Source organism: Phyllobates terribilis, unplaced genomic scaffold (assembly GCF_046119375.1).
Source record: "Phyllobates terribilis strain yellow unplaced genomic scaffold, ASM4611937v1 Scaffold_9__5_contigs__length_417890890, whole genome shotgun sequence".
Classification (NCBI taxonomy): Eukaryota; Metazoa; Chordata; class Amphibia; order Anura; family Dendrobatidae; genus Phyllobates; species Phyllobates terribilis.
In genome coordinates this window covers 386,444,634-386,469,608 of record NW_027362769.1, presented here as the reverse complement: position 1 = coordinate 386,469,608, position 24,975 = coordinate 386,444,634, and the positions used below count along the sequence as shown (strand labels likewise).

General features: G+C 44.6%; 1 protein-coding gene across 1 annotated transcript; it reads right to left on the bottom strand.

The window, feature by feature from the left end:
• Positions 1–233: 233 nt before the first annotated feature.
• Positions 234–23,646, bottom strand: LOC141161213 (uncharacterized). The gene is made up of 4 exons (XM_073645998.1): positions 23,127–23,646; positions 4,060–4,183; positions 3,187–3,254; positions 234–735 (listed from the first exon to the last, which is right to left on the bottom strand). Exons 1-4 carry the CDS (start codon positions 23,560–23,562, stop codon positions 413–415), a joined length of 951 nt encoding a protein of 316 aa, XP_073502099.1. The 5' UTR covers positions 23,563–23,646; the 3' UTR covers positions 234–412.
• Between the last annotated feature and the right edge of the window lie 1,329 nt (positions 23,647–24,975).

The window sequence follows — 24,975 nt, the reverse complement described above, 5'->3', positions numbered from 1 at the left end:
TCCCTGGTCTAGATCAAACCTAGTCAAAGGTATAGAATTTTTAACCATCTTTGCGCCGAGGATTATGTGTGAACACCTTTTTTTGTGCCATCCAAATGTAAACGTCCAGCAATGTAAAAAAAAAAACGTGAAGAGGACAGGACCTAACTGGTGGTGGAGACTGATGACGTCGTGCCGAAAAGAAGATACGTGCTCTCGGAAAAGTAATAAATTCTACAAACCTCAGCCAAAAGTGAATTTTTAGTTTTATTTTTTAAAAAAGAAAAGTTGCAAAAGTTAGAAGTGGTTCATAAATCGAGGAAAGTATCACCACAGTAAATAAAGCCGCACATGTTACAAGCAGAAGCCCAATGTCCTTTTTGTCCTCGTATCTGCGCTTCTGTGGTCTATAACATGTTCCTTCAGAAGTTCTCTATTTCCTCAGAACTTTCTGCAGTCGATCTCGGGCTTGCTTCAGTCTTGCTGTCTCCTCATTAACCTGCTTAGTAACCTGTTGCACTATTCTCTCAGATGGATCTTCTTCCGACATCTTTTTAATTCGGGACTCCGCTTCTTCAATGCACGTCTGTAGGAACTCCATGATTTTGCGGTCAGTTTCGGGGTTTGGTTCTTGGTTTATCTCAGTGTAGTTTTCCAGTGGGATGAAGTGAGTTGACTGTAACTTTTCAAGCTTTTGGATAAATTCTGCAGCGTTCCCGGAGGACGAGTGTGTGATCACAATGATTGGCCGAATCCCTGTAAGTGCAAAAAAAAAAAATCTCATAGTGAAATGAATCTGGTTTCATAAAGGTAATTGGGACCATCCTACACCCCCTGGAGATCAGGTAAATTACTGGGATGGAAAAATAATTGGGAAACCAAAGAAAGGAATAAAAGACAAAACGAAAAATATTTCTTGTTCTAGACTATACATGTCAAACTCTGGCCCGCAGGGTGGTCTTATTTGGCTCGCAATACCAGAACCACAAATCCTATGTGGGACCCATTATTCTGCATGGAGGACTATGTGGGGCCCATTACTCTGTATGGAGGACTATGTGGGGCTATTATACTGTATGAAGGACTATGTGGGGCCCATTATACTGTATGGAGGACTATGTGGGGCCCATTATTTTGTATGGAGGGCTATGTGGGCCCATTATACTGTATGAAGGACTATGTGGGGCCCATTATACTGTATGGAGGACTATGTGGGGCCCATTATTCTGTATGGAGGACTATGTGGGGCCATTATACTGTATGAAGGACTATGTGGGGCCCATTATTCTGTATGGAGGACTATGTAGGGCCCATTATTCTGTATGGAGGGCTATGTGGGGCCCATTATTTTGTATGGAGGGCTATGTGGGCCCATTATACTGTATGAAGGACTATGTGGGGCCCATTATACTGTATGGAGGACTATGTGGGGCCCATTATTCTGTATGAAGGACTATGTGGGGCCCATTATACTGTATGGAGGACTATGTGGGGCCCATTATTCTGTATGGAGGACTATGTGGGGCCATTATACTGTATGAAGGACTATGTGGGGCCCATTATTCTGTATGGAGGACTATGTAGGGCCCATTATTCTGTATGGAGGGCTATGTGGGGCCCATTATTCTGTATGGAGGACTATGTGGGGCCCATTATTCTGTATGGAGGACTATGTGGGGCCCATTATTCTGTATGGAGGACTATGTGGGGCCCATTATTCTGTATGGAGGACTATGTGGGGCCCATTATTCTGTATGGAGGGCTATGTAGGGCCCATTATTCTGTATGGAGGGCTATGTGGGGCCCATTATTCTGTATGGAGGACTATGTGGGGCCCATTATTCTGTATGGAGGACTATGGGGGGCCCATTATTCTGTATGGAGGACTATGTTGGGCCCATTATACTGTATGGAGGACTATGTGGTGCCCATTATACTGTATTGAGGACTATGTTGGGCCCATTATTCTGTATGGAGGACTATATGGGGCCCATTATACTGTATGGAGGACTATGTTGGGCCCATTATTCTGTATGGAGGACTATATGGGGCCCATTATACTGTATGGAGGACTACGTGGGGCCAATTATTCTGTATGGAGGACTATGTGGGACCATTATACTGTATGGAGAACTATGTGGGGCCATTATACTGTATGGAGGACTATGTTCGGCCCATTATTCTTTATGTAGCACTATGTGGTGCCCATTATACTGTATGGAGGACTATGTGGGGCCCATTATACTGTATGGAGGACTATGTGGTGCCCATTATTCTGTAAGGAGGACTATGTGGGGCCCATTATTCTTTATGTAGCACTATGTGGTGCCCATTATACTGTATGGAGGACTATGTGGGGCCCATTATACTGTATGGAGGACTATGTGGTGCCCATTATTCTGTAAGGAGGACTATGTGGGGCCCATTATATTGTATGGAGGACTATGTGGTGCCCATTATTCTGTAAGGAGGACTATGTGGGGCCCATTATATTGTATGGAGGACTATGTGGTGCCCATTATTCTGTATGGAGGACTATGTGGGGCCCATTATATTGTATGGAGGACTATGTGGGGCCCATTATTCTGTATGGAGGACTATGTGGGGCCCATTATATTGTATGGAGGACTATGTGGGGCCCATTATTCTTTATGGAGGACTATGTGGTGCCCATTCTACTGTATGGAGGACTATGTGGTGCCAATTATTCTGCATGGAGGACTATGTGGGGCCCATTATAGATCTGCATTATCAGTGTCATTCCTCGGACAAGAGTAGTGCCGATTTTGAAAAAAAAAAAGGAAATACTTTTTCTTCTGGTATTAGACAAACCCTTAACTTTCTCCAATCAGAGATTAAGTACAGCATCTTATTGTACGTTAATATTCATAAGAAGGGGGTGGTTCTCTCACTGTCTGACTGCCAGGCAGAGTTGAAGGAGGAATGAGGGAGGAGCCTCTGAGTGGCCGAGTGATGGAGGAATTTGTCCGGTGTAGCTTATATGGCCGACAGTGGTAGATATCAGCCAGCTACTTCCTTATTCAAAAATTAAAGGCAGGAGACATAGCTACTTCTAAAAACTACAAAAAAACACCAGGAGATTAACTGGATGACACCATGAAGTGGTAGACACCTACCTGTGATATTGACCGTCACTTTGCCTACTAAGCCAGTATAACCAAACACCGCCAAGCCGTGCACACCTACCTGTAATGCTGTAAGCGTCTTCCATGAGCCTCTCGATTTCAGCATTTTCAGTCCACTTGTTTTCGCAGCTGAAATAAAATATTTCCTTTCAGACACGTTCCTCTCGATGTAAAAATAAATCGAACCGAGGAGAGAAACACTTCTTTCTCAGCAAACAAGCTTTCGTAAGAGCGTACGTCCATGATTATGTCATCTATCACCCGACGAAAGAGCAAAATGTTTATATATATCGGGTGATTAGATTGTGTGTGCCGGCATAAAAATTATTGTTATTGACAACACATTTTTTTTTATTTTGGCAATGATTTTTTTTTTTCCAGATCATAAGCTTTATTAAAAATAACAATTAGAAATCTTGCAATTCTCACACCGGCCACTGGGGGCTTTTTTAGACTCTAACTTCCTGTTATTCCAGGAAGTGCACATGAACATTAGCTGCAATGATCAGACTCTGGCCCTATCTGTTGTATTGAAGCATCTAATGAGCGTGTGAAAACTCATTGTGAAGGTAAAGGGAGCAAGGACATCACTTATTGTGATTTCTGGATACTGTGTTATTAGCTGTCTACAGAGATGTTATCAAGCATTGTAACCCTGTCTCTGATGACTATGTGACTGCTGAAAACTCTGGAAGTATAATACTAAAATTGCCCTAGTAGTCCGTGTAAAAATGATAAGATTACAAAATTTTTATTTAATAAAAAAAAAAAAAAAAGTGATATGAAAATTGCTAAAAATGATTTAAACAGGCGGTCACATTCTGACGGCTCATTCCCTTTAAGTCATTCATGCCATTCAAACCCCATGTACCAGACCAATCAGAGTCTTCAAAAATGTAATAACCTAAAAAAAAAAATTAAGAAATGGTGTTACCTCTGTACTAACACGGGGACCACGAGATCTGTGGGTTCTCTTCGTTCCTCTTCATTATATACGCTGTAAGCTTCTTTTACGGATATTCCAGTCCAGGTCACTTTCCCCATTTCTCGAAGACGCCCTAACGGGACAAGAGACAGGTGAGGTTGGAGTAACAGACCAGGAAAACTTCTACGTGTGTGACGAGCCTCGGCCACTGTCCAAACCCCTGGGGTCTCCCTGAATACAAGGCTAACTGGCAATGATGTGGGCACAATAAATTCACAAGCGAATATGGTGGTGCTGCACCCTAAAATCAGCTCCAGAACCACGTCTGGAAAAATCGCTCAAAAAAACTGCTTGAAAAACTCCTCCTTTTCTCTCTGTACACAAAGACTTTCTGGTGAGTTTTCAGAGCAGGTTTTTGAGAAGTTTTTGTTGTTTGGATGAGAATTTGGAGAGTTTCCTCTGAGTTTCTACTCCAAAAACTCCCTTGAAAAACTCAGTGTGCACATAGACTTCTATTGAAAAAAAACACTTTCCTGGGCATATGTTCAGGTTTTTTAATGTTTTTTCCACTTTAGGTTTTGAAAAATGCCTGCTGGGAAAAAAAAGAAAATTAGGAAGTGCAGGTCACTTAGTTGAAGCTGCTCCAAACAAGGCACTGTGCACTCAAAATACTGCAAAAAAAAAAAAAAAAAAGCTTTGGGAAAAATAAAAACTTTTCAACACCGTTTCAGAATATTAATATTTACTTCAAAAACTCCACAAGAGAAGCAAGTTTCTTTAAGTGGTTTCCAAGAGAAAGCATAAAAAAACCTTCTGTGTGCCCATACTATAGCCTGAGGGTCTTTTTGCAGAGATTTTAGAGCGGAAACTGAGTAGTAACTCCAAGTTTTTGAGGGAGATTTTGTAGTTTCAGCACCAAAAACTCAGCAAAAACTTGACCTGATGCTCTTAGTTCAGGTCATGAAAGGGCCAAGAATTTCAGCCATAATACAGATCAGAAAATACAGCCCCAATATGGCCGAGTGAACCGTCATTTACTATCTGTTGGGTTATAGAGGCTGTCCATTGCGACTGACTTCCACATAACTGCCAATTGTGTATGCATACGCCAATTATAATGAGGGCAATCTGGGTTACCGCTCTGGGCCCGATACTCAAAGGGGGCCCATGGCCAGATTGCCCCTGGGGCTCTGCTGCCGATGATACATAATGGCAGCGCAGCTCCCGTCCCCTCTGCAGTGATGTGACAGCGCGATGACATCATCAGCTGGCGTCGGCGCAATTACGTCATCGCGCCAGCATGTACGTGATGGCCAGTAGCAGTGGAGCTTCAGGTACCAGAGCAGAGTGCGGCGGGAATGGGAGCGAGGTGAGTATGTCTATATGTTTTTATTTTATTAATGTGTGTATGGAATGTGGGGCTCATACTGTAAATAGGAGGTGATATGGGGGCACACAATGCATACAGGAGGCTATGTGCAGGCTCATACTGTATACAGGAGGCTATGTGCAGGCTCATACTGGATATAAGAGGCTACATGGGGCTCATACTGGATATAAGAGGCAATGTGCAGACTCATACTGTATATAGGAGGCTATGTACGGTCTCATACTGTATATAGGAGGCTATTTGAGGCTCATACTGGATATAGGAGGCTATATGGGGCTCATACTGGATATGAGAGGCTATATAGGGCTCATACTGTATATAGGAGGCTATATTGGGCTCATACTGTATATAGGAGGCTATATGGGGCTCATACTGTATATAGGAGGCTATGTGGGGGCTCATACTGTATCTAAGAGGCTATGTGTGGGCTCATATTGGATATGGGAGGCTATGTATGGGCTCATACTGGATATAGGGAGCTATGTGCGGGCTCATGGCTCATACTGTATATAGGGAACTATGTGTGCACTCATACTGTATATAGAGAGAATATGTGAGGGCTTATACTGTATGCTATGTGCAGACTGATACTGTATATAGGAGACTATAGGGGGCTCATACTGCATATAGGGAGCTATATAGGGTGTATACTGTACATAGTTATGCGAGTGCTCATACTGTATGTATGGGGCTGATACTATATGTATGGGGCTGTGTGGTGGCTCATACTATATATTGAGGTCTGTGAGCACTCATGCTGCATATAGGGGGCTATGTGGGGGCTCATATTGTATATAGGAGGCTATGCGGGGGCATATATACAGTATATACACGGTAGGATAGTCCATGTCCATAGTATGAGGTATACGGATGTTTTGTGGTTTTTAAGGGGTTGCCCACTACTTGGACAACCCCTTCTCATCCCCCACGTTTGGCCCCGATAAAATAAAAAAAGTCTATAATCATCTCCGGTGTTGACGCCGTTCCATATGGTGTCGGCACTCACGGTCTCTGGGCTCTTGTTCGGGTTTTTTTCTGGTCAGATTGTTGAAAAATATTGATGATATATATATGTATACTCCTCAGCCCACTAGTATCTATATTGTATATACTTATATAGGTTCATTACATATTATCTGATCCGCTATAGAGGAGGCCTGGGCAGTTAGAGTAGTGGTCGGACTACATAGGGGCAGTCGCCGAGGAGCGGGGACACCATACCGATTCAACTTAGGGTGCCAACCTCCACTGTCAGGAGGGGCATTGTGAAGGGTAAAACTAGTCCATATCTCCCCTCATTTCTGATTTTTTTATTTTAATCACTGTTTTACCGTGTGAATGTGTGCGCATTTATTTATGTGTGCAGTTATGTCTTCATGTATTGGGGATTTAAATTAACTAAATAGAATTTTTTTAAGGTTTATTTTTGTTATGGTTTACATGTTTAAGGGCCCCATAGGTTGATCGAATTGGTTGTTGATTGTGGGGGCTCATGCTGTATATAGGGGGCTATGTGGGAGCTCATGCTGTGTATATGGGGCTATGTGGGTGCTCATACTGTATAGGCTATGTAAGGGCTCATATTGTATATATAGAGGCTATGTGGGGACTCATACTGTACATTGGAGGCTATGGGGGCTCATACTGTATATAGGGGGCTGTGTGGGGGCTCATACTGTATATAGAGGGCTCATACTGTATATAGGGGCTGTGTGGGGGCTCATACGATATATAGGGGGCTATGTGAGGGCTCGTCTAGTATATAATCGGCTTATCCCGTCTGTCTGTCCAGGAAATCCCACGTCACTGATTGGTCCGGCCGCAGCCAATCAGCGACGCGGGATTTCAGAACAAGATGGCAGCCGTTAGCGGCTCATTTGCCGCACGGAGGTCAGCGGCATGCAGCCGGGAGATGACCTGCGCTAGCCGGTCATATCCCGGCTGCTCGCAGCAGAAGTACCCCGACCGGCAGCCTAGGCGGCGCCGCTCCCCGGTCCTCACTAACACGGTTCGCTGATTGGTCGCGGCCGCGGGAATTACGTGCTGCCTGTGCGTGGTCAGCGATGTTGTCACAAGCAGTATTGACAACATGCCGTAATTACAAAATTCATTAGGGGCCCCGGGGGGATACATTGGGGGGTTAATTTAAAGTAGTGCACAACCCATTTAAACACTGCTTCGCTGATTAGTCGCGCCCGGTCGGCCGCATACATATTCTAGAATACCCGATGCGTTAGAATTGGGCCACCATCTAGTACTGTATATAGGGGACTGTGTGGGGGTTCATACTTATATAGGGAGCTAGGTGGGGCATATACTGTATATAGGAGGATGTCAGCATACTTAATTATGCTCAATATTAAGTCATACAATTATTAAGATTTTTTTATATTATGTTAATATTAATATTGAGCAGAATTAATTTCAGCCTATTGGATCGGCCTCCACAACTGTCATGGTCTCTCATGTGGCCCCTCAGGAAAATTAATTTCCCACCCCTGCTCTATTTTATATAGCGCTATGTTTTGTATGGTGATATACACAAGGGAAAAAATTGTGCGGTGCGCGACGCTATCTCTATCGTTTTCCATCTACGGATGTGCACCAAAGCACTTGCGTGTTACTCACATGACCTATCACATGATCTATCAAAGGGGATCATGTGACCTGTCACATGATACATTCGGTGGGGTGGGGGGGGCGCCTTCTAAACTGCCCGGGGCTCTGGCTAATCTTAATCCACCCCTGTGTGCATGCAACATGATCCGTGCTGCTCATCTCCAGATACTGAAGTATGCAGTGCCGATCACATCACATCTGCACATACCTGCCAGTTATACATGTGACATGGTCAGTGCTGCTCACCTCCAGATGTAGAAGTGTGCGGTGCCGATGACATCACGTCTGCACATACCTGCCAGTTACACACGTGATCAAAATTGTTGGTACCCCTCGTTTAATGAAAGAAAAACCCACAATGGTCACAGAAATAACTTGAATCTGACAAAAGTAATAATAAATTAAAAATCTATGATAATGAACAAGTGAAATTCAGACATTGCTTTTCAACCCTGCTTCCACAGAATTTAAAAAAAAATTAAACTCATGAAATAGGCCTGGACAGAAATGATGGTGCCCCTGAAAATAATGTGACAAAAGGGACATGTTAAATCAAGCTGTGTCCACTAATTAGCATCACAGGTGTCTACAATCTTGTAATCAGTCAGTGGGCCTGTATATAGGGCTACATATACTCACTGTGCTGTTTGGTGACATGGTGTGTACCACACTCAACATGGACCAGAGGAAGCAAAGGAAAGAGTTGTCTCAGGAGATTAGAAAGAAAATTATAGACACGCATGTTTAAAGGAAAATGTTATAAGACCATCTCCAAGCAGCTTGATGTTCCTGTGACTTCTAAAGAGATTAAAGGTTAACTTCAAGTTCAAGGAACATCAGTGTCAGATCGCACCATGCGTCGTTGTTTGATACAAAGTGGACTTCATGGGAAGCGACCAAGGAGAACACCATTGTTGAAAAAAAATCATAAAAAAGCCAGACTGGAATTTGCCAAACTACATGTTGACAAGCCACAAAGCTTCTGGGAGAATGTCCTATTGACAGATGAGACAAAAATGGAAGTTTTTGGCAAGGCACATCAGCTCTATGTTCACAGACGTAAAAATGAAGCATATCAAGAAAAGAACACTGTCCCTGCTGTAAAACATGGTGGAGGCTCTGTTATGTTCTGGGGCTGCTTTGCTGCATCTGGCACAGGGTGTCTTGAATCTGTGCAGGGTACAATGAGATCTCAAGACTATCAAGGGATTCTAGAGAGAAATGTGCTGCCCAGTGTCAGAAAGCTTGGTCTCAGTCGCAGGTCATGGGTCTTGCAACAGGATAATGACCCAAAACACACAGCTAAAAACACCCAAGAATGGCTAAGAGGAAAACACTGGACTAATCTGAAGCGGCCTTCTATGAGACCTGACCTAAATCCTATTGAGCATCTTTGGAAAGAGCTGAAACATGGAAAAGGCAACCTTCAACCACGAGACAACTGGAGCAGTTTGCTCATGAGGAGTGGGCCAAATACCTGTCGAGAGGTGCAGAATTCTCATTGACAGTTACAGGAATCATTTGATTGCAGTGATTGCATCAAAAGGTTCAACAAAATATTAAGTTAAGAAGAACCATCATTTCTGTCCAGGCCGATTTCATGAGTTTATTTTTTTTTTTTCAATTCTGTGGAAGCAGAAAAGCAATGTCTGACTTTCATTTGTTCATTTTCATAGATTTTTAAATTTATTATTACTTTTGTCACATTCAAGTTATTTCTGTGACCATTGTGGGTTTTTCTTTCATTAAACGAGGGGTACCAACAATTATGACCACGTGTGTATACATGTGACATGATCCGTGCTGCTCACCTCCAGATGTAGAAGTGAGCGGTGCTGATGACATTGTCAAGGTAAAATATATATATTATAGAAAATCAATTAGTTTCTTTTAACAGATTACCTAATCAGTGTGAATTAATAAAGAGATGATGGAATAATCTATGTGTATGTATGTATGCAAATGTGTATATGCACATGGATTATGTTAATAGTTAATGAATATATAACTAACAGTTTCTGTTTTTATTGTAGACATGAACAACTAAATGATTTCCTGGGAATGACGCATGCATGTGCATGGCTGATAACAGGGAGATTCATGTTGAGTTGGCAAAGATGGCGCTGAGAGACGACTTCACCCCTCCCATCGGAATTCCTAAGGCGCTACTGAAGCCAAGAGATACATGGATGAGCAAATTGCAGTGTGCAAAGTTATCAGAAAGAGCAATGAATTTTACTAATCCAACCTAGAAGTAGAATACTATATAACCCCATATCTACGTAATAAAGTATGCCATTTTGCGTGGTTCAGTCTCTGAGTGAAGTTTTTCAACCAGATTAGCAAATTTGGTTAATTAGCTTCTCTGCATGCACTCGGACATCTTTAATTTGGAGGAGAGCAGTTACCTAGTGTATCTTAAATTGGTGAAACCTCCACAAATGGTGCCGTGACTGGGATCACACTCGAGGGGACTCTAGGTCTTGGGGTGCCCATCACCGGACCACCTACGGACGAGCCGGGACTGCTCAAAGCGAGAGCCTGATCAACTCTCATCACTGAATACGGTAAGTCTGCAGATTTAATGAATCCGTAGTACTTATTCGTATTTTGAGTGGTCTCCGGTGAGTTTGTGGTGTCTAGATTGGCCCTTAGGGACAGCCCGTGCGACTGGGCGAGTTCCCGCTGTGTGATTCCAAGAACTCTGGTGTGTAGTTGCTCCTGACTAACTGCTGCTCGGTGGTTTCTGAGATGTCCCGTCCCATTAGAATGATCTTTGTACGCAGGGGCGTACAAGTATACACTTGAGAATTTAGGAAAATTTCTTTGTTTATAATGCAGTCACGCGGGGAGTGACGTTGCTGATAAGTCGTGTATTAAGACGCTATTAGGGCGCGGGCATGCAGGGTTAACCAATGCTCTATTAAGACGTGGAATACGCAGGGAGCCAAGTGCATCGTTAAGCCATATATTAAGACGTCATTAGGACGCGGGTGCGCGGGGTGTTCAGTGCTTCATTAAGTCGTAAAAGAATCAATGCAGTACTTGGTAGGGAGTGTAGGGACCTGTTACAATTCTACTTGTGTATCAGCTGCCTGGTCTGATCAAAAGACTAAGGGGACGGGACACCTGGAGCCAAAATCATGGAAAAACTAAAGACATTGTTTGTGTCGCAGGGGTTGCTCGATCAGGAGCGACAGGACCCCAAAGATAGAGTTGCTAGAAGAGAAGGAAGGAAATATGTAGAGAAAACCAAAAAAGTAATGTCATTGTGTGGGTTGTACCCGGGGGGTAGATTACAGTACGAGATGTTGAATGCAGCAATTTGCAAAAACAGGGGAAAACTGGAAGATAATGGGTTGTTGCAAAGTGCATACATGTGGAAAAAGGTTGCGCTGAGTTTATCGAAAGAAGGGTTTGTGGAGATTGAGGACAGGGATAACAAAGGAACATAACTAGTTATTTCTGTTAGAGAGATGCCTCCGCTACCGCCCTATAATAGCGGCGCAATGAATTGTTGGGTGTGTTCTAATTGTGGCCAGCAGAATCCATGGTCTGCAGATTATTGTGTTGCATGTCACGCGCCCCATCCAGGAGGCCCACCCCTCGCTACTACCCAAGCCACTCCTAGTGCCCCATCCTCATCCATTATACTTATGTCTGCCCAAAATTTCAACCCGTCCTGCAACGGCCATGTTACTACACCCATTGCATCACCTCCGGCCTCTGACCAGACGCCAGTGGGTGTGCTCCTTCCCAGTGGCACACACCCTCCCTGTAGTGTGCTTCCTTCCGGTGGTGGCCATCTTGGCGCACCCGGAATACAGGCCACAATACACACTACACCCGGAACATCAACCGCAACATTTACTCCTATACCAGTGGGTCCGGTTGTCACTCCGGATGGTGCGTACTATGTTCCAAAAGACTATGTCCCTCTCTATCCTCATTTGCCTAGTGCCAAAAATCTATTTAATAGTCCAGAGTTCCGGCATGCCCTTAACCGAAGGAGAAATACTATTGAACCGGGGGAGCCGGGGGATGAAGAGGCGGCAGCACCACCAGCACCACCACCATCAGCGTCCACACCAATAAGCGATCCAGAAGGTAAACCGGCTCGTGTGACATTTCGTACACCAATATCAGAATTCTCTCCGGATCGGGAGGATTCCTGTGCCAACCTTTCAGATGAAGAATACCCACAGGTGTGGAAACCATGGACAGAAAGAATGATTATGAAGTCATCAACGGTACTAACAGCAGGTCTGGGGATCTGGTAACACAGCGGGTGGATGCTATAGTTAATGCAGCAAACCCTAGATTACAACATAGGGGAGGAGTGGCCAAGACTATTGTGCAACCCGGAGGTAATGCTATTCAGGATGACTGTAACAGCATTGTACATTCTTCAGGACCAGTCAAGGCTACACACCTGGTAGCCACCAGACCAGGGAGATTACCATGCAGGCTTATCATTCATGCAGTAGGTCCAGTGTATGATGAAGATCATCATGATCAGTGTGTGTGTCACAACTCAGAGCTACAATCAACAATATTCTGAACTTTGCTGGAACAAGGAACCTTAATTCTATTGCTCTTCCGGCTATAAATTCTGGAATGTATGGATTTCCTATGCAAGCCTGTGCCCAAGCAATAGTCCAAGCTATACGGGAGTAGACTCACAATCTACAAGGGATGGGTGAGGATACAGTAGGTGGGGGTAGAGGAGGTCATGCAGTGATGTGGTGGAGCGGCGGTTACTGCAGGTTGTAGGCTTTTCGGAAGAGGTAGGTCTTCAGGTTTCTTTTGAAGGCTTCCATGGTAGGCGAGAGTCTGATATGTTGGGGTAGAGAGTTCCAGAGTAGGGGGGGATGCGCGGGAGAAATCTTGTATGCGATTGTGAGAAGAGGAGATAAGAGGGGAGTAGAGAAGGAGATCTTGTGAGGATCGGAGGTTGCGTGCAGGTAAGTACTGGTAAGATAACCCAAATTAACTATTTCCTGGACAAACAAGCCCACCTCCTGTTGCTGTGTTGCCGGTATCTCCCTCAACATCTTCTCAGTCAAAATCTCCAGTGCCAGATCACCATAATAGATATGTGGCATTCACACCCTCACAAGTTAATCAAGTGATTAGTCAACTACCTGACCCAGACAGACACCCTATGGCGTTCTACAGAAGAATCAGACAAATTCAACAAACTTATTCAGCCACTTGGAAGGATCTTCATGAAATCACTAGCATTAGAGCGGGAGATGCCTTTTGGCCAATAATTCAAGTAGCTCTGCATGACAGCCAAGTGACAGACAAGGAGACTTACCAATCAGGAGGAGCTTTTGGTCAACAACTTCAGCAATGGGCCAAGGAGCGGCTCACAGACTACCAGTGTATCGGACTGTACTCAAGAATCAGGGGAGAATGTCGAAAAATTTTACAGCAGAATCCATACTCTGGTCAAGGATCAAGGGTTCGATGAAGCTCAGAGGATCCAACAGAATCTGCTAGTCACTTCATTTGTTAGGGGACTCAAAGAGTAAATCTCAGCGAAGATTACAGACTCCAGACCAGAATATGTGGACATGTCCCCGTGAAAGGTACTCCTCATTGCTAAAGCTATAGAGAAACAATTGAATGCTGTACCAAGGCCTGCTCCAGGGCCTACTCCAGCACCTACACCGACTCCTGTTCCTGATCCTGCTCCAGCTGCTCTAGCAGTCTATCAACCTGCAGATAATCAACAAGAACAGTTGCCATATTCCCCAGGATACCCACAACAACTATACCGCTCACCCCTGTCGCAGAGTGCATCTTCTTACAGTCACCACTGTACTTACGAGAGCTTCAAATCAGCAAGATATCTTGAGTAAACAGTATTTTTTTCTTAATACTGGATAAACATGAGATACAATTCAGTGTCACACAGTCCGTGTGCTGCTGACATAACACATTCAGGAAAAAAAAAGAAAAACAGGAAATAAAAACAACCAACAATTGAGAGCTTTCCTCCCCCACATTACAGCAAGCATATAACTTTACACACTATCGCCATCTGCTGTCTGGTTAGTATAAAGTCCTCCTTTCACTTATAATAAGTCCTAATCTGTTGCATATGCCAACAACCCCCACAATGGATGGGTCCTCCACAAATGTACAGATGACCGAGTTTAAGACTAAGGGAACCAATCTGTCATCGTTGTAACCAACCAGGTCATTTCAGAAGAGGATGTCCAGAGAATAGAGGGGATCCTTTCTAAGGCTCGATGACACTCTCCTACAACCCGCAATTTGAAAGAAGAGATTCTCCACGCTACCAAGGGAATCCACGGTACTCCCGCCAAGAGTATAGACAGCCATCACGGCAGCCACCACAGAGAGAGTATGAGACAATGAGTATGAGATCAGTAATACGGTCAAGAGATTTACCCCATGAATCGCTTATATCTGATGATTTCCTTTCATGTGTGGGAGTGGATGGAAAACCATACTCATCCCGACTAACATTTCCATTGCCTATTGGGAAAGAACAGAAGCTGCTGGCCAGATTGCTCGTTTCAGACACCTGCCCGCTTAATTTGTTGGGAGCAGATCTACTCCAGAAGTCAAATGCTCAGATATCATATGATGAGAATGGAATGCATCTAGATGTCTCCACTCCGTTATCATTAGAGGAACAAACAAAGGTACATGCCCTCCCTCATCCAATTTGCAACAACCGCCATACCACAGCATTATCTTGACTGCATACTACCTGAACTCTGGTCTCAAGGTCCTGATGATATAGGCCGGCTGCCTGTCCCGCCAGTCCAAGTTTTCCTGAAAGAAGGTACTCCATTGTTTCCAGTGAAGAAGAAAACTGCAAGAGGAGAACCGGATAAATTTAGGATGGTGCAAGATCTGAGAACTGTGAATGCAGTTACAATCCTGGAGACCCCAGTGGTGCCAAATCCACATACATTACTCAGTGAAATTCCCCCTGAGGCAACGTATTTTACAGTAATCGACTTTGCAAACGCCTTCTTCAGTGCGCCTCTGCATCCAGACTGTCAGTATCTTTTTGCTTTGACACACAGAGGAGTACAGTACACCTGGACCGTTATGACTCAAGGAGCTCAGAACTCTCCTCATCACTTCACACTGGCCTTAACTACTTGTCTCCAACCCTGGAAGAGTGAGGACCCTGAAGTCACATTGATACAATATGTCGATGATCTACTCGTCCCGATGACCAAACTTGCCACAGGTTCAGCTATTCTTTGCTCCAATTTCTGGCCACCATCGGATGCAAAGTTACTCTGCGAAAGCTACAATGGTGTTCTACCAAAGTTGTGTTTTTAGGTCATTGCATATCCCAAGGTACCAAGCATCTCACTGAAGAGTGGAAAACTGCCATCCGTGACATCCCGTACCCGATAACTGTCAAACAACTCCAAGCTTTCCTGGGAATGGTCTCATACTGCAGGCAGTGGATCCCTAACGCGTCAGTTCTCATGCAACCTCTATATGACGGGTCCACTCTTCTGAGCTTGACCTGCATTTTGACCAAGAAGCTGAGGATGCAAAAGGACCAGTTGAAAGAACTCATCATTTCAGCCCCTGCACGGGGGATTCCCAACTATGAATTTCCATTCTTTCGTTTTGTCTCTGAAGCGTGTCGCCACGCCTCAGGAGTTCTGGCACAATATCATGGAGGCCACATGAGACCCATCGGATATTATTCCAGGAAATTGGATCCAGTGGCGCAAACAGCTCCAACATGTCTCAAAGCAGTGCTGGCAGCTACAGAACTCCTCCGCAGAACAGCAGATGTTGTACTTGGCCATCCTACAACTATACTGGCCCCTCATGATTTGAAAGCTATCCTTGCACAAACCCAGCACAACCATCTATCTATGCAACGTCGTGGCAGAATCCAATGTGAGCAACTTTTACCAGAAAATATAGCTCTTCGGTGATGTACTGTCTTGAACCCCTCCACTCTGCTTCCTCTGTCAAGGGGGGACTGCTCTGAAGACTTAGGGGGGACCTCAGAAGACCATGAATAACCTGATTCAAGTGACCATGATTACCTTGCGGTCATGAAGGCAGAAACCTCTCACCTACCTACTGTCATTGAGCAGCCACTGCCTGAAGCGGATCTGATACTGTATACTGACGGGTCCAGATATGCAGATGAATATGGAATTTACCATACCGGATATGCGGTGGTGTTCCCACCAACGGTTGTTTCTGCTGGACCACTGCCATCTTATATGTCAGCTCAAGAGGCCGAACTGTATGCTCTGACCGAAGCATGCAAGTGCGCAGAGAGTCGAGTGGCCGATATGTACACGGACTCGAGGTACGGATTCGGGATTGCCCACTACTTTGACCTGATATGGGCCCTGAGGGGCTACAAGACAGCCAGTGGAGCTCCAATCCGGAATGCAGCGGCAGTGAGAAGTCTGCTAGAAGCTCTGAAGTTACCTAGGCAAGTGGCTGTGATCAAAATTAAGGCTCATGGGAAACTGAATTCAGAGGAAGCCAAGGGGAATCATTTGGCTGACATTACAGCAAAAGCAGCAGCTATGGAACCAATATCTCCAGAGGAAGCAGAGGTGTCGGGGGGTACGGAGGTGTTTGTGCTCACCAGAAGTCAGACACAACGAGGGGATGAGGAAGAAACGGGAATGAGAAATTTGGGGTTGGAAGAAGAAGAGGAGGAAGAGGAGGAAGATGAAGAGGAGGAAAGACTGGAAGAGAATCCGACACACAGGACTTTAGTGGACCGGCAGAATGGGGTAACGGAAGAAGAAAAACAAGGATGGATCGGACGGGGAGGAACGTTTTGTAATGACGGAATCTGGAGAGTGGGAAGAAGAATATGTCTGCCAAGAGCACTGTATCCTGCAGTGGTTCAGTGGGCTCATGGAAAGGTACATTGAGGGAAAAATCAGATGATTTCAGCTATCAATAAACTCTATATTGCACCCGAGATCTCAGTTCTTGCTGCAAACTATACTAGAAGCTGTGAGATTTGTAACACTTGTAATCCCGGAAGAACAGAACATGTGCCAAAGAAGAAACTGGCAAAGTCACGGTATCCTTTCCAGAGAATCCAAATTGATCATATGCAATTACCCAAGTGTAGAAGATATGAATATGTTCTGGTGGTGGTGGATATGTTTTCCGGCTGGACAGAAGCATACCCAGTAGCCAACATGACCGCTAGCACTACAGTGAAAAGGCTTCTGGCAGAACTTATCCGCAGATTGGGGGTTCCAGAAGTGATTGAAAGTGATCAAGGACGCGCCGTCACTGCAGAAGTTACCAAATCAATCTGGGAGATGATTGGGGCGGATTTGGGCCTGCATACTCCTTATCATCCTCAAAGTAACGGCAAAGTTGAAAGGATGAATGGCACTTTGAAAAACAAAATTCCTAAAGCCAGTAAAGAATTGTCACTTCCATGGCCGGAGGTGCTGCCTATTGCCCTATACTCAGTCCGAAACACCCCGAGACAACCCACAGGGCTCACACCATATGAGATCTTGTTTGGGGGGCCACCTAGAATGGGTCAATATTACCCAGAGCAGCTTAGTTCAGGGAATGATAAGCTTGTGAATTTTGTTGTCGGACTTGCAAAAGAGTTAAAACTAAAACACATGCTCCAGTGTACTCTTCTATTCCAGACTCAGATCTTGAACCAGGTACTCACAGCATCCAGCCTGGAGATTTTGTCTGGATAAAGAATCACGTGCCAGATTTGAAGGGCCCTGCCAAGTGTTGCTTACATCACCTACGGCTGTGAAGGTCAAAGGCCGAACATCATGGGTCCACGCATCCCATTGCAAGAAGGTGGTCTCAGACCAACAACCCTGATGTTCCTTTGTCTGATGACAGTAGCTGGGGGGGAAGCCTTTGTTACGGTAACACATGCATTCCAAGCAATTATTACTAAAGAGAATGATATTCCAGTTTTCTGGTACAACACTTCCTTGAATGTGGTGACTACTTTCCAATTTGATTACTGTGGAATAGTATCTTGTAGGGCGTATGAGAGATTGAGTAGTGACTGATTAAGAGCTTTGTGGGTGGACGCTGACCAATATATCTGTGTCACTGACAAGCACTGGGGACAAAAATGTGATTACTGGGGCGCTGTAGGGTGGGCCACAGGTGACTACGACTGGGGAATGTGCCTTAACTAAAGCAATAATGTCTGTATACCTTATATCTGAGTCCCAGGAATCCAAAGAGGAAATAAAGGGTGCGTTTGCAGGTACATACAGGGCTAAGAGAGAAGTTAACCCCAAAGGCAGTTTTGACCCATATATATATATATATATATATATATATATATATATATATATATATATATATATATATATATATATATATATATATATATATATATATATATATATATATATATTATTATATTATATATATATATATATCTCGGAGTGCCTAGGGGGGTGCCAGACGAATTCAAGGCCCGAGACCAAGTGAAGGCGGGATTTGAGACCATAATACCCATAATAACCGTTAACAGGAATGTAGATTGGATAAATTACATGTATTATAACCAACAAAGATTTGTCAATTACACCAAAGATGACTTACAAGGGATAGCTGACCAACTAGCACCCACATCTACCATGGCCTTCCAAAACAGAATAGCTCTGGATATGTTACTTGCAGAGAAAGGAGGGGTATGCAAAATGATAGGTGAGCATTGTTGTACTTATATCCCAGACAATACCGGCCCCACAGGGGAAGTTACTAAGGCTCTCAAAAAATTGACAGATTTAAGAACTGGAAAGGAATTCAGGTGTCTGATCCCTGGAATAAATATTTTTCTTGGATGAGAGATTGGAAGAGTAGGTTAATCCAAGGGGGAATTATTTTACTAAGTGTGATAATTCCAATTAGTGTATTGCTAATCTGTGTGATTCCCTGTGTTAAGAGGATAATTGCCAAAACAGTGGATGCAGCAGTACCTGTCAGCGTCTTGTCCGAAGAATCTAATGAAGAGGCCTATGAACAAACTGTTCCCCTTACAACAAAGGTGCTGTACCAGAGAGATTACCGGAGGTAAATGGGTTTGTAAAATTAATGTCCATATTTCTCTTTTAGGGGAGGCCCTTGATTACCCAGTCACTAGATCTTTTAGGTACTCCATCCCTTTCCTGTAGGTCTTCGTTTGAGTTAGATTTAGGAAACGTCGGTGGGTCCGTCTAAAAGGGACGGGGTGCCCGGCACACCGTAGGGTTCCAGAATAGCCTTAACATAGGGTCAATTCCTTCTCCCACTCTGATTTTTAGCATATGGATATTAAAAGCAAATAATTGATTTTAGGGGGGTCTGTCAAGGTAAAATATATATATTATAGAAAATCAACTAGTTTCTTTTAACAGATTACCTAATCAGTGTGAATTAATAAAGAGATGATGGAATAATCTATGTGTATGTATGTATGCAAATGTGTATATGCACATGGATTATGTTAATAGTTAATGAATATATAACTAACAGTTTCTGTTTTTATTGTAGACATGAACAACTAAATGATTTCCTGGGAATGACGTATGCATGTGCATGGCTGATAACAGAGAGATTCACGTCGAGTTGGCAAAGATGGCGCTGAGAGACGACTTCATCCCTCGCATCGGAATTCCTGAGGCGTTACTGAGGCCAAGAGATACATGGATGAGCAGTGTGCAAAGTTATCAGAAAGAGCAATGAATTTTACTAATCCCACTGTAAGGCAGCACTAGTCATCATATTGGGGGATACTCGCTGCACCGGGTAAATTAAGCACACGTGCAATGTCCTTCCGGTATTTCACAATGCGGCCGTTTATTAATATCATAAACCGCAGTTCACACAGTCCATCTTAGCTTATCACCGGCATGTTTACACACTTAACATCCGGGAGTCTCTCAAGTAGCAGACAGGCCCAAGTGACAGCCTTCAGCAAGGTAATAAAATAGCAATGTCCATATCAATGTCCATATAACACAGTGTATTACCTTTGCCGGGTTTAGCTGCTGCAGTCCGTTACTCCGCCACCACTGTGGCTTTGCGGCTTCCCAGGTAGGGGGTCTCCAGCCGTCGTCCCGTCTAAGGCTACTGGAATGTTTCACTCACACACATCCCGTCTGCGCCTTTCTGGACTCTTCACCAAGCCTCTGCCTTCCAAGGCCACTAGTATCCACACAGGATCCAGTCTCGACCTTTCAGGTACCAGGCTTCACTCCAAAGCCGCTGCCTTCCAAGGTCACTGGTATCTACACAAAATCCAGCCTCGACCTTTCAGGCTGCCAGGCTCTACTCGGCCTCTCTAGGCCTCACACGGTCGGTGGCCCACACACACGGGAACAGGCCTCATGCCTCTCTCACAGAACACATCTGTCTCAAATTACCAGGGTTTATATATCCTGTGCACACACACACACACATACTGACAGGACCTTGCTGATGTCACAGTCATGTGATCAGTCAGCTGTGTGTATAGGTCCTGTGTGCTGTCCCAGTCATGTGTACAGCCCTTTACTGTGCATACAGGACCTGTATGATGTCACAGTCATGTGACCAGTCAGCTGAGGGAAAGGTATATGGTCAGGTAAAACACATCCTAGACCATTACCGTAATGCAAGCACGTCGCTGCATTACACCACCTAAAAGTAAAATACTATATAACCCCATGTCTACGTAATAAAGTATGCCATTTTGCGTGGTTCAGTCTCTGAGTGAAGTTTTTTAACCAGATTCGCAAATTTGGTTAATTAGCTTCTCTGCATGCACTCGGACATCTTTAACCCCTTCGCAACCTTGGGTTTTGTTGTTTTTGCTTTTTCGTTTTTTGCTCCCCTTGTTCCCAGAGCCATAGCGTTTTTATTTTTTGGACAATATGGCTGTGTGAGGGCTTATTTTTTGCGGGACAAGTTGTACTTTTCAACGCCATTACTAGTTTTACCATATCGTGTACGGGAAAACGGGAAAAAAATTCCAAGTGCGGTAAAATTGCAAAAAAGTGCAATACCACAGTTGTTTTTTTTTTTATTTTTTTTTTACCACGTTCACTGAATGCTAAAACTGACCTGCCCTTCTTATTCTACAGGTCATTACGAGTTCATAGACACCAAACATGTATAGGTTATTTTATATTTAAGTGGTGAAAAAAATTTCCAAAATTTGGTTAAAAAAAAAATAGCGCCATTTTCTAAGACCCGTAGCGTCTCCAGTTTTCGTGATCTGGAGCTAAGTCAGGGCTTATTTTTTGCGCGCCGGGCTGACGTTTTTATTGATAACATTTTGGGGTAGATCCGATGTTTTGATTGCCCGTTATTGCATTTTATTGCAATTTTGCGGCGACCAAAAAACGTAATTCTGGCGTTTAGAATTTTTTTCTCGTTACACCGTTTACCGATCGGATTAATTCTTTTTTTATATTGATAGATCGGGCGATTCTGAACGCGGCGATACCAAATATGTCTATGTAGGTTTTTTTTTTTATATTTTATTTTGAATGGGCGAAAGGGGGGTGATTAAGGCTATGTGCCCACGTTGCATTTATGAAGCAGAAAATTTCTGCTGCATAAATACAAGTCCTCTCCCGGAAAAACGCATGCGGAATTCCGCACGCGTTTATCGCGCATTTTTCGCGCGTTTATCACGCATTTTCCACATGCGGAATTGCCTTGCGTTTTTTATGCATTGGACAAAGGCAATTCCGCTTGCGGAAACGCAAAATTAAATGACATGCTGCGGATTTTTGAACGCGGCATAAACGCTGCGGAAAAATCCGCAGCATGTGCATAGAACTTGCGGAATCCCATTGGGGACCATGGGGTGCGGATATACATGCGTTTTTCAAGCGTTTACGCTGCGGAAATTCCACAGCATATACGCTTGAAAAATGCTACGTGGGCACACAGCCTTAAACTTTTAGATTTTTTTTATATTTTTAAAAACATTTTTTTTGCACTTACTGCATGCTTCTATAGTCTCCATAGGAGACTAGACGCAGCAGTTGTCTGATCGTCTCTGCTACATACAGGGGACGAGCAGATCCCCAGCATGCAGCAGAAATGGTCCTGTGCTATGAGCGCCCACCACTAGGTGGCGCTCATAGCGACCAGATCATGACAACCACAGGCGTCTGCTGCAGACCCTGGGTTGTCATGCACGCCCATCGGTGACCCGCGATCACGTGACGGGGTCGCCGATGGGCGGGGCTTATGACGCGCAACCCGGAAGCGCGCGTTAAATGTCGCTGTCGGAGATTGACAGCGGCATTTAACATGTTAACAGCCGCGGGTGGATCGCGATTCCACCCGCGGCTGTTGCGGGCACATGTCAGCTGATTCTCACAGCTGACATGTGCTCGGTTCAGTGAGGGCTCAGCGCAGCAGCCCTCACTGAACGGGGGGTACACAAATGTGTGTACTAAGACGTCATGGGTTGGAAAGGGGTTAATTTGGAGGAGAGCAGTTACCTAGTGTATCTTAAATTGGTGAAACCTCCACAACATCAGGTCTGCACATACCTGCCAGTTATACATGTGACATGATCCGTGCTGCTCACCTACAGATGTAGAAGTGTGCGGTGCCGATGACATCACATCTGCACATACCTGCCAGTTATACATGTGACATGATCCGTGCTACTCACCTACAGATGTAGAAGTGTGCAGTGCCGATGACATCACATCTGCACATACCTGCCAGTTATACATGTGACATGATCCGTGCTACTCACCTACAGATGTAGAAGTGTGCGGTGCCGATGACATCAGGTCTGCACATACCTGCCAGTTATACATGTGACATGATCTGTGCTGCTCACCTCCAGATGTAGAAGTGTGCAGTGCCGATGACATCACAACTGCACATACCTGCCAGTTATACATGTGACATGATCTGTGCTGCTCACCTCCAGATGTAGAAGTGTGCGGTGCCGATGACATCAGGTCTGCACATACCTGCCAGTTATACATGTGACATGATCCATGCTGCTCACCTCCAGATGTAGAAGTGTGCGGTGCCGGACAACCCCTTTAAGGTGTTCTGTCTGGATACTCACTGAACTGGGCGCGCGCCTCCAGCACCTCTGTTGGCTTCAGCTTGTTGAACCCCCGGTTATCGATCATCACTAATTTCCTCGTCAGTTCAAATTCCCTTCTCTCCATGGTCATTCCTCCAAAATTCGATCCAGAAGGCGCCGTGTTGTTGTATCCTCCGCCATTCATTACACACAGGCAAGAATTAATGAGCGACGACTTCCCGTGACCGAGCATCCCAAACATCTGCAGGACGACTCTCTGCACCCCATGGTTGATGTTCCCCAAAGTGGAACCCGGATAGTATTCAATAATCCTCTGCTGCTGTGATGAAGAAGCAGTCGCCATCTTGAAACCCCTGCTCTCCACACAATACATGGTCTGGAAAACTGCAGCTGCTCCAACACAAAGTGAAAGTAACTTTGGACAGAGGGCAGAAAAGAGATCAGCTGAGAGCATTCAGGGCAGGATCATACATTTAAAGGGGAAACGTCATAATTCAGACACGGTGCTTACTGTGCCATGTCCCCGGGCTTTGGTCCTCCTTTCAAAAACAGCGCCACCCCTGTCTAAAGGTTGTGTATGGAATTGCTGCTCAGATTAGTTTATCTCAATGGAGTTGAAGTGCAATACCAGACGTAAATTAAGTTGACTGAAATATTTTCAGATTTTATTTCACTATATACATTTGGGGTATTGCATGGTGATGAAAACTTTTACTGTTTGCTAATCTGTCACTAGTAGGATAGCATGGATTATCAGGTCTGTGGCAGGACAATTATGTTTTCCCTAATCAATAGTGCTCCGAGTACCCTTCACCGGTCCAGTATTGAACCCCTTATAGCCCAAGCACATGGAGTGTAGCTTAAGAAAATCCTGTAGTGATTACACTTTACTCTATGGGGTTTTAGGTTATTCTGAATTTTGCTGCAATTAGACAAAAGTTACACATGGATGTATATATTTTATTACTCCAACTATAGAGCTAACTGTATGCCACCACCAACCCTACCCCTAAAAGCACACTGTACCCCAACCCTAGTACCACCTCTACCCTAGCTCTAATCCTAATCCAACCCTAGTACCACCTCTACCCTAGCTCTAATCCTAATCCAACCCTAGTACCACCTCTACCCTAGCCCTAATCCAACCCTAGTACCACCTCTACCCTAGCTCTAATCCTAATCCAACCCTAGTACCACCTCTACCCTAGCTCTAATCCTAATCCAACCCTAGTACCACCTCTACCCTAGCTCTAGCCCTAATCCAATCCTAGTACCACCTCTACCCTAGCCCTAATCCAACCCTCGTACCACCTCTACCCTAGCTCTAATCCTAATCCAACCCTAGTACCGCCTCTACCCTAGCCCTAATCCAACCCTAGTACCACCTCTACCCTAGCCCTAATCCAACCCTAGTACCACCTCTACCCTAGCCCTAATCCAACCCTAGTACCACCTCTACCCTAGCCCTAATCCAACCCTAGTACCACCTCTACCCTAGCCCTAATCCAACCCTAGTACCACCTCTACCCTAGCCCTAATCCAACCCTAGTACCACCTCTACCCTAGCTCTAATCCTAATCCAACCCTAGTACCACCTCTACCCTAGCTCTAATCCTAATCCAACCCTAGTACCACCTCTACCCTAGCTCTAATCCTAATCCAACCCTAGTACCACCTCTACCCTAGCCCTAATCCAACCCTAGTACCACCTCTACCCTAGCTCTAATCCTAATCCAACCCTAGTACCACCTCTACCCTAGCTCTAATCCTAATCCAACCCTAGTACCACCTCTACCCTAGCTCTAGCCCTAATCCAATCCTAGTACCACCTCTACCCTAGCCCTAATCCAACCCTCGTACCACCTCT